Below are 10,163 nucleotides of genomic sequence, written 5' to 3'. Positions count from 1 at the left end.
TTTAATTTAGAATGCTTTAAAAACTGAAATGACACAGATCGGTCAAATTCTTTGCAAAATATGTTCGTTGCCTTGCACATTTGTGAACTGTTAGAAAAACTGAGGAAACCTACAAATAACTGCATGTCACTCAAGCATTTTGCAAATGGCTTTGCTTTTTAGAAAGGCTTTTATTGTGTAAGTCAGCAACTACAGACATTAGGCAAAATCCTTATCAATAATGCATGTTGCCTGCAGTCTGTTTCAACAACAACAAAATTGAAATTGACATCAAGAATATATTCCAAGCTTCAAATATTAGACTGAATAAGCCCACTACCTACAAAGAAATTCCCCAAAAAGGACAGACACGTACAATGGTTTAAGTACGACAGATTCGAACATCATTTAACTTCATGATTTCCACGTAAAATCAAGCATATGATTCCAAGAACTGAACTGTTGCTTTGTGATCCAGCAGCTGTGCAATCGTGCGTTTTCACACACATCCGAAACATTGACAGGACATTTAATTCAACCATAGAATTTACTGGGCCGTGCGCCTTTCAATATTGGCGTACTGCTCTCATAAAATAAGGAACCGACAATGCCAGAAACAGGAGTGCTGTGTACTACAATGCTGTCTTGTTTTCTGCACACAACTAGCTAATGCAAATGACTTGATTTCCTGGAGTAGAAGGGCTTTGTACCATACTGCTCCTATTGATGCTGTTCACCAGATAAGGCAGCAGAACTGGCAGAGCAGTGACTCTGATTGCCTAGGGCAGGAACAGCAGTTATACAGAGAGTCACACAACAGCTTGTCTAAGATTCCAAAACGCTGCTCTGAAGCTAACTGATTGCAGAGAGGGCTGGAGCTAAAACTGCATTGTATTCTGCACGGAAACAGACCACAGCCTGTTGGTTTTAACAGGCTTGTTTATTACAGCTGCAGAAGATGGCAAGGCCTCAATGATCCTGGTGCATTGAGTTCTGATTCCATTAAGAATCCAGACTACAAAGAAGCTGAATGCCAGGTTTTCTCTGTGTTTGCGACAGAACACATGCTCTTCAGCAGCCGGGGTCTTGTGCTTGTTAAGCCCAGGAGCTGACGCAGACTGACTGCTCAGCAGGTTAGCGCTCATGAATCATGCAATGAGTGTGCAGGCTGACCGGAACTGTAAGCCAAGCTTTTTGCATCGGGAAGGAGTGCAGGTTCTGTGACTGAATTACTGCACAAGGCGTTTCAAGATGTCAATATGCAATTCAAAAGCGGTTTGTGCAGACAGGGCTGTGGTTTTCATCCTCGAGAAGAGACGTCAACCCAGGGCCCTGCTGTCAGTGACTCAGTTGTTGATGCTCTAGGGTCGGACAGTCACTTTGGGCTGCAGTGCCTTCTAGTGAAATTATTCTTACCGTCTCCAAAGGCCAAATATTATGAATGGTTTAAAAATCAGACCTGTTCAAAAAGAAGAGTTAAATTACAGTCCGGCTGACCTGCACGTTAGCACTATAATCAGTTCGCACCAGTTAGAGACAATGGTGACTGTTTGTCTCCTACATGAAGACACTAGTTGTCACCACTGACCACAAGGAATCCTCTGCAGCAGGAAAATGGCATCAACAGATCAGGTCATACAGCAGCATGAGTGAAAAAGGTCACATCAGACACGTCTACTGGTTCTTTGTCATGAGAGCAGGAGGCCTAGTGGGATATATGCGTTGCACATACGTTCTACTGAACCACCTGCCTATAATTATCATATAGCTATAAAAAAAAGCTTTACCAAAATGGATTAGCTACCAGACAGTCTGGTACGTCAGTAAAAAATAAAAAACATTAAGAAAGGATGTTATGAGGTAGATACCATAACTTCAATGCCTATAAATCTTGGGTAAAAATAGCTAAGGTATATAGTTATTTGTAACGCAAACCCTACACTATTCCAGCCTGTCTGCTTAAATACACTTCCAGAACATCCTTCAGCCCAGGGAGGAGGGAATTAAAGGTATGAATTAAGAGGTTGTCATAATTACAGTACATTCAAGTCTATCCACTGTGATTTTCATTGGCACGGAGGGCTACGCTGGGGCATCACTTGAAGAAGAGCTCCTCGCAGAGACGCTTTGTGTCCTCCGGACAGGAGACTTCATGGCCGATGGTCCTGGGGTCCATGTAGATCTCATAGTCATTGCCCCCCTTTGAAAGAAACAGAACAGGTCAGAAAAACCCCGTTCTGTCAACAGAGACAAAGTCCTGCTTCAGGAAACTAAACCATCTTACTGGCTGCACTTAAGCACAAGAGATGCGTGTTGGATAATCCTTCATGCTTTATCTTCCCGAAAATCTTTTTCTATTTCCTTTTTCATGATGGCACACGTAACGGAAAGGAAAAACGCCTAAATATGAAAATTAACTTTTTTTTTTCCAGCAAAGACGTTATCAGGGTTTTATTGTGCATTATGGAAAAGAAGCAGCAAGTTGCACTGTTATAATACTTTGGTGTTCAGCATCACTTACTGGTTTGGTTTTGTCTCCAAAGAAATGAATCTTCTCATAGGCTTCTTGCTCCAGAGTGCTCAGACAGAATCTTTTATCCCAGCCTTCAGGGAAAACATCAAAGCTGATCTGTCCTCCTTGCGAGCAGAAAACAGAAAAAATCATTGTAAACTAATGTTAAAACCTTCCACAAATTAAGCTATTTCTTCTCATCACATCAACAGCTGCATTACTGCTTTCTTATTGCATTGTTAAGCGCCTTGGGGCAACCTTGTTGTGAAAGGCACTATATAAAAATACACTGAATTGAATTAATGTAGGGAGAAAGATGCAGTTTTCTAAATGAAATAATGGAACACTACATCATGAACTACACCAGAAGAAAATAGCAGTAACAGAATCGTATAGGAAGTCATACATTTTTACACAATGTAGGTCTCAGACACTGCAATAATTATAATTTATAATAATAGCTGCAATACAAAAAATAGACAAAGGGCATTTGTTTCAAGGTCTATCTATTGACCTCTGTCTGTCTAATTTCTAATTCTGTTTTAATGAAACTGTACTTAGATAAGTGAATCACAAGGACACCTGGAGAGAACACTTTATGCCACCTGCAGCAGTGTTGACGTTCTCCATTTCACACTCCTGAAGAGCCGTCTCTGGCGCACAGAAGACATGAGCGGATCACCCTGCTAGACAGCACAACACCCCCACCTGCTGGAAAATCGCTCACCTATAGAGAACACCAGCCCCCGCCCAGCAAACTCCTTCTGTAGAGCGGCAACAAACTTCTCTCTGATCCGTTCTTTCTGGAAACAGTTAAGCACAGGCTGTAAGCCTAGGGTCAAGACCTACTGCATATACACACGCTGGAAACCTGGGGTCACGGTCTATTGCAGGTACACTCGCTGCCTGTAATGCAACATCTAGGAAACACCCATTGGATACTGGGATATACGGCAGTTGATTTCAACGCAGTAGATATATAACTCAAGTTGTCAAGCAAGGAAGATGCTTTCTGGTGTATCTGATCAGCGTGTGATGATAAACTGGTCAACTTCATCAGATGAATGGAGGAAAATTTAGAGTACGAATTAATGACTCACTTTATCAAGTTCAAAGAACTCAATTCGCTCTTCCTGGCTGCAGCTTCTCCCCACTGGGGAAACGTTCAGCATTCCGTTACGAAACTCGATGAACGTGCCCCTGCAGGGAGGAAACGGAAGTCATCAGCATGGTTTAACGAGTCAGCCCTGTACGACTGCCGAGTTAATTAAAGCACAGCTCCAAGCGTGAAGAGACAGAGTACCAAATTTCAAACAGCCTGGCTATATCTATTTCCCTCTTAAACTATACTATTCACAAATGGTATTCATGTGTGGAACTTGAAACTGGAACTCAAGCACTGATAAGGCTGAAACAAACTGAACTCTGCATAACACTCTTAGCTTTAGGCATAGAAAAGTGATTTAAAAGTCATGTGACTAAAACAAGATGGTTTTACAAAGTAAAAACTACACGGAAGTTCATTGAAATACAAGATTAAGAGGCGTTGTGGGAGGGTGGAACAAGCTACCCAGCCATAGTGATGAAACCGACACCCTGACTGCTTTCAAGAAATGGCTGGATGGACTGAACTGCACTCTCTTATTTGTAACCCTTATTATATTTTTATGTTCTCATGCTTTAGCAGGAAGAGCTTAAGTAAGACCATGGTTTGCAGTTCGAATGCGGTCAGGAAGATCTGGGGACCATCACACCTTTTCTTGGGCAATTTAATCCTCGCCATGTAATTCAGGCAGTAATTTATAAAGTCTTGGAGCAGCTCCTCGCCAAGATGTGCTTGAATACTCTGAAAAGAATTAAAAAACAACAACCAATTATCACTTTAGCTGTCCTAAAAATCACGGAAAGAAAAGTATGGAAAAAGTTCATTTTTGCAACATGACCCATGACAATTCTCTTAGTATGATTTAAGTATATTATGGTCAATCGTAATGATGCCTTGCTCTATAGCTGGTATTAGCAGTTCAGCGGTGTCAGTTTGTGTTTTAAGGTAGTCCGGAGATTATCCCTACCTGAACAGACAACAGCTTTCCGTCTCTGTAGGCAACTAATCCATTCTCAGCAAACACATAATCCACCTTTTCCACCACTGCCAACAAAAAAAGGTTCAGTAATAAAGAACAGCAATGAACAGCTCTCCTTCTGCACAGCTCTGTAGAAAGTATTGGGTTTTCTCGTCTAACATCTCTGACACAACAGCTTCTCTGGGAGATTTGCACTGGTTGTTGCAGAGACACTGTGCTGTGAAGAAGAGGCAGAGTGGGCTTTCTGTACTCGACTAGACAAGATGAAATATCAAAATAAGCAAACTGAAGGAGAACTCCTTGTACCAATAGGTGCCTGTTATGGTTTCTGCTCTTCACTTTTGATAAGGCACTGGGCAGAGAGATACAGACTCCATGACATCCCCCTGCTCATTAAACTGAACAGAGCTGCACAGGCAGAAGGCTTTGCTTTGATGCTGTGGCCTCCAGGGTGCTGTGCACAATTCCCATCTTCTCATCTCGCCCATTAGCACACTCCTGCCATGTTCACCGAGCCCTTTCTCATAACGATTTCTCAACTGAATCCAACACAGGGAAGAGTCAGATGAGCAGGAATTAAATATTACAAATTCATTTGTCTGATGCTTTCAGTCAAAGCAACGTTCACTTGTACCCATTTATACAGATGGGTAGTTTACTAATTTGATTGCAGACCCAACAAATCTCACTAGCCATTCTGTGGCAAGGGACAATACTTCTTAATTAGCCAAAACAAGTTAATGTTATAAAATGAACAAAGGTGATCTGAAACTTCTTTGGATAGTGAATATTGATGTTTCATGGACAACGTGGTCTCGATTTATGTGCTTCTAAAGAGCAGACATTGATGAGAGTATTTTATAGTGTCACTTTGTGCTTTCTTTAAACTCCTTCGTCTCCTTCACTTTCAACAAACGTTAGTCAGCCTGTCAGGGCAATATACGTTTTATAAGGAACATTCAGCTACGATTATTAATAGTTCTGGCATATTTTGTGGGCTACTTTTCACGTTTTTGATGTTTACCTGCCCATGAACACGCTGTGCAAACCACAATCGTCTCGTATTTTATTGAACACAAAACTGGGCCCTAAATGAATACTATTCTCTTAATACTGAAATGCAGATTTTATAAGTGAACGCCTATATATGGTCTTTAGAAAACAGGAACAAACAGGTGAACTGTAATGAAACTTTAAAGACATCAAGGTTCAATCTCCTGCAATCCGGTTTGCGCACAGCGGACACACCCACAACACGCCCATCACAGGCAGCCCCCTGATTGGCTGAGATACACGGTGAGCCTCTCAAATTATCATTTAATTGTTGTTCTGAACGTTTGAAAATGTCATTACTTTGGTAAAATTATAGTCCACTGGTAATGCCAATAGATCTCTTTAAATGTGAATTTAATAGCTCGGAAACGCTTACAATCACTCAATCGTTTGGAGTAACAGTGCGTGTAAAAACGTGATAATGTCTAACTAGATGAATTACACGTAGTTTATTTTCATGGTACTCATTAAGAAACGTGATTTAAGCGGTGTTAGTTTAATTCGCCGCTTTTCAATCCCGAAATGTATGACGTTGTCTGGACTGTCAAAAAACCCATCAGCTCATTTTAAATTGCGGTTTATAATTATCTGTGCAAAGTGAACAGACTGGAGATCGTATATAATCATATGCACAGAATTTCTTACATTGACCTTTTTTTTCTCCTCCTTGTATACACTACTTTAGTTACTAATACTATACTAATAATTTAGTTATTAATACTATATCCTACAAATACTGGAGCTACACTGATCATTATCTCAGGCTTTCAGTCTTGACCAGCACCTGAGAGCCTTCCTACAGAGAGGTAATTGTACTAAAAACCCCTCCACTCAAAAATCTTCAGATCAAATAGGCAAAAATCACAATACCTTAGATTTACAAGGCCTTGGTCCCACTGTAGGTTCAAATGTGAAATACAATATCTTTACAACAAAGGATGCATTTAGCAGCAGGTATGGTTGCTTGTACCTTCCTACAAATATAATGTGCATTTGTACAGATTCTGGAGCTGCTAAATGTAATACTTTATAATTATTAAAGAAAAAACAGCATTAATAGCCTGGATTGGCTTCAGATCACAACAAAGTTATAGTATTGCTTTTGCCTCAGGGTGGGCAAATTACCATCACTCATCTTCCAACTGACTTGCAATATGATTAATCAATCAATATGATTAATGGCTTGTCAATACTCACCATCTGCTCCGAGCTGCTCTTTGATCTTTTCAAAATCAGATCCCCCAACTACTCCAACTCGCACCCTCTTTCTCAGCCTCTGAAGAAACTCATCCATGTCAGGGGTGACTTTCTATGGAGGGGAAAGTTTCGTAAGAATTTAAGAACGAAAAATCCTATTTTAACTATTGATTACTGTTGATTGTTCAAAGAACTCTAAGTCAGTTTGCTTTTCGCTTTTCTTTTCTTACGTTACTCTTGGGGTGAATCGGTTCTGTGTTGTCTAAATATGTTCGTAAAAGCTAGCCAGACTAAAACCAATGGTGTGACTTCGACATCAGAGTGACTGGCTTGGAAAGATCAGAATGGAAACACGTCTTTATTTTTGGTTATTTAAACGTTCTCGCCATCCTCATTAATCCGCGCCTTTTGAAATTGAATACTCCAGCATCCCGTGACGATCCCTTCACATTTTCAGGATCATCTTTAGCTTCTCCAAAGAAGAACGAGCATTTCAGGAAAACCAGCTCGAAATATTTACAACTCACCTGTCTTGCTGCAGTTAGAGTCCCATCGACATCGAACAAGCAGAGAGTTGTCGTATCCTTCCCAGATGGTGCCATTTTCTTTACTGTCAGACTGCTTGTTTCAAATAATGAAAAGATAGTCTTGATTGTGATTAACGTGAAAATAGTCAAATATCACAGCCACACCAGACCTGCTCCACCAGGAAAAGATTACGTGTCACTCTGGGACTTGTAGTACAGTTTCGGTTCACCATCGGCGGAAATGAGCTAGTGAGTCCGGAAGTGGACTACAAAGACATTATTTTAGAGATGGTTGGAGTAACCGAACTCTAGAAAAACAATCTATGTCGGTTTTGCGGTTAATAGTAAGCAGTATCATTTACACGATTTTTTTTGTTTCAATAATGTTCTTATAAAAATAATGATCAGGTAGATTTCGATGAATGCGGTACTCTGTCGAAGAAGGCTTTGTTTTCCCCCGGAGCGTTTACGATGTCATCCCTCTTGGCTTGCAACTTCGGTCTGCTGTGATGGTAATTGATTTTGCTGCATCGTTCCTTTTAATATCTGAAGCAATTACGTTTAGGAGGATGCATTGTTTAGCAAATACTTTTATTATGCTCAGGAGGGTTGCTCTTATATGTGTGAAGAGACGTTTGTGATTGTGACACGTTTATTACAGCCCAGTCGAATAGAATACTGTTAGCTAGTTCACCTGTGTTTTGTGGTATTTGACATGTTAATCTTGTTCTGTGTCTTAACCTTCATGCTTGGGTTTATTCATTATTAACAATAAATTAGTCAATTACACCAGTCTATAATAAGCAAACTTTTCCCCCGCTTATCTCCTTTAAAGTACAGATCAATACTGTCTCTGCGAACCGTTCGTGCTTCTTCGTGTGTGTGGCCCGGCGCTCCTGCAGCGCATCGTGAGAGATGTCTGGTCGGTGGCCGTACCTTCACCCCTCACCAGCACGAACGCCGTCCCCTCGCTTCGATGCAGGAACGCACAGTATGGACCACACTTAGGGTGCACAGCCAGCTGCTAACCGGAGCTCACCAAAGCCAGGGTCTGCAAAGCCCTGAAAACTGCTCCAATGAGAAATTCTCCCTGATCTACAGGCTTCCGGCCATCAGGGTCCTCAGGGCAGTGTCCCGACTCAAACTGCTCCAGACTGGGATCACCGTGGTTACGCTGCCTCCTGTGTACTACCTGTTCTCGCAGGGACTGTGCTCCGGCACCCTCGCCAGCTACGCCACAGGCGTTGCCGTCTTTGCCACTGTGATGCTGTTCTCTCTGAGCCACTACCTCCGGCACATCATCGGGATGATGTACATTAACGACTCTAAAACTGTCCTGAAGGTGTCCCACCTGACCTTCTGGGGTCAAAGACGGGATCAGTATGTGCCAGTGGCAGATATCATGACCCTCGGGGATACGGGGGACCCCCACAATGAGATGTTGCTGCGGTTTAAGCGCTACAGCCACCCTGAGGTCCTGTACTTCACCATTCGCCTGGGACAGGTCGTGGACAAACGGGCATTCGTGGAAGTCTTTGGTCCTGTCCCCTGACACTCCAAAGAAAGCATTGTTTTAAAATGGTTTCCCAGTGGAAGGCAAAGGATCGGCAGAATGAAACACTTGACTTAATCTTTCGGAGGAAAACTGACACTATCCAGTATTGCAGTGACTAGAATCGCGGATGTTTCGGCTGGGAGAGCCTGTAGCGGTGCTGCTCTTTGGCATTTCCTTACGGCCCAGCTTTGCAAATTGTTCTCCGGCTGGGAGGCTGATCTGTTCTGATCTGTTCTGAAAAAGAACAGGATCTGTCTGGGACGAGTGCTGGACCTCTGACACTGTTTGCATATAGTGGCGGTATGTAATGTAGAGTTGAAAAAAGGCCTTCTTGTGTGCTTAATTAGATCAGTGTATGAATTAAAGATTAATTTACCCAAATTGACTTGCCTAGCTCTATAAATGGGTACGAATGTATTTTATGGGAGCAGCATCTTTACCCAAGGCTACACCAACAATGTCTGGCTTGGGATTTGAACCCACACCCTTCCGGTGACATGGCTGGAGCCCTGACCACTGCTCCACACTTGAAATGGGATGTGCACGAGTGCTGCACGAAGGAGAATCCTTTTTCTTGGGTTTCCTTGGCACACTGGTGCGACCGCGCTGCTGCCTCTACACCCGTGCGCTGGATTCGATTGTCCAGCTTGTCTGGGGCCTCGGCTACCTTGTGGGCATTTGCCTGGTGCTCTGGTTTATTCCCACACTCCACAGCCGTGCCGTCTGCATGAATGGGCATATCTCAGTTTATAATAATAATAATAAATAATAACAATAATAAACTTTATTTTATATAGCGCCTTTAAAGGTGGCTTTTCAAAGCGCTTTACAGAATGACAACAACAATAAATAAAAAGAATACACAAGATAAGATACAATTACAATATATAGAGGAGAGCGTGGATGGTGGTACTAAGAAAAGCAGAGGGGTGAAGAATGGAACCAGTTCAGTAAAGGCTCTTCTACAGAAGAGGGTTTGGAGTCTGGATTTGAAGGAGTTTAGAGAAGGTGACTCTCTGATATCCTTGAGGAGAGAGTTCCAGAGCTTGGGGGCATAACAGAAGGCCCTGTCACCCATACAATGTAGCCGGGCTTGGGGGACAGTAAGGAGACCAGAATTAGAAGAGCGAAGGTTGTGAGGTGGGGAGTAGGGCGATAATAGTTCAGACAGGTACTGAGGTGCCAAGCCATGCAGAGCCTTGTAGGTGAGCATGAGGATTTTAAAGTCCACACGGAATTTGACAGGAAGCCAGTGC

At 42.3% G+C, this 10,163-nt stretch overlaps 2 protein-coding genes across 3 annotated transcripts; one reads left to right on the top strand and one right to left on the bottom strand.

The window, feature by feature from the left end:
* Positions 1 to 150: 150 nt before the first annotated feature.
* Positions 151 to 7,561, bottom strand: pmm2 (phosphomannomutase 2). The gene is made up of 8 exons (XM_088936785.1): positions 7,353 to 7,561; positions 6,826 to 6,937; positions 4,564 to 4,640; positions 4,246 to 4,337; positions 3,592 to 3,691; positions 3,219 to 3,294; positions 2,501 to 2,616; positions 151 to 2,179 (listed from the first exon to the last, which is right to left on the bottom strand). The coding sequence occupies exons 1-8, from the start codon at positions 7,425 to 7,427 to the stop codon at positions 2,075 to 2,077; spliced, it is 753 nt and encodes a 250-aa protein (XP_088792911.1). The 5' UTR covers positions 7,428 to 7,561; the 3' UTR covers positions 151 to 2,074.
* Positions 7,562 to 7,677: 116 nt separating this feature from the next.
* Positions 7,678 to 9,288, top strand: tmem186 (transmembrane protein 186). Of its 2 annotated transcripts, none has more exons than XM_088936675.1 (2): positions 7,678 to 7,864; positions 8,188 to 9,288. In XM_088936675.1, exons 1-2 carry the CDS (start codon positions 7,775 to 7,777, stop codon positions 8,902 to 8,904), a joined length of 807 nt encoding a protein of 268 aa, XP_088792801.1. In that variant the 5' UTR covers positions 7,678 to 7,774; the 3' UTR covers positions 8,905 to 9,288. The 2 variants fall into 2 exon arrangements, with proteins under 2 accessions (XP_088792801.1, XP_088792802.1); XM_088936676.1 differs by having other exon boundaries at positions 7,815 to 7,864; positions 8,193 to 9,288.
* The last annotated feature ends 875 nt before the right edge of the window (positions 9,289 to 10,163 follow it).

The sequence above is a fragment of the Atractosteus spatula genome, chromosome 18 (assembly GCF_055471065.1).
Source record: "Atractosteus spatula isolate fAtrSpa1 chromosome 18, fAtrSpa1.hap1, whole genome shotgun sequence".
Lineage (NCBI taxonomy): Eukaryota > Metazoa > Chordata > Actinopteri > Semionotiformes > Lepisosteidae > Atractosteus > Atractosteus spatula.
The sequence above is the reverse complement of the archived record's forward strand: the minus strand, read 5'-3'. Positions and strand labels throughout refer to the sequence as shown.

What these genes read in the sequence shown, in the direction of transcription:
- pmm2 (XM_088936785.1), bottom strand. Translation starts at nt 7,427, where the DNA reads ATGGCACCATCTGGGAAGGATACGACAACTCTCTGCTTGTTCGATGTC. An exon ending in CTCTAACTGCAGCAAGACAG is followed by an intron (nt 6,938 to 7,352) that starts GTGAGTTGTAAA and finishes TCCCCTCCATAG; the next exon opens with AAAGTCACCCCTGACATGGA. An exon ending in GGGGCTGGTGTTCTCTATAG is followed by an intron (nt 2,617 to 3,218) that starts GTGAGCGATTTT and finishes TCTGCTCGCAAG; the next exon opens with GAGGACAGATCAGCTTTGAT.
- tmem186 (XM_088936675.1), top strand. Translation starts at nt 7,775, where the DNA reads ATGCGGTACTCTGTCGAAGAAGGCTTTGTTTTCCCCCGGAGCGTTTAC. An exon ending in AACTTCGGTCTGCTGTGATG is followed by an intron (nt 7,865 to 8,187) that starts GTAATTGATTTT and finishes TCTCCTTTAAAG; the next exon opens with TACAGATCAATACTGTCTCT.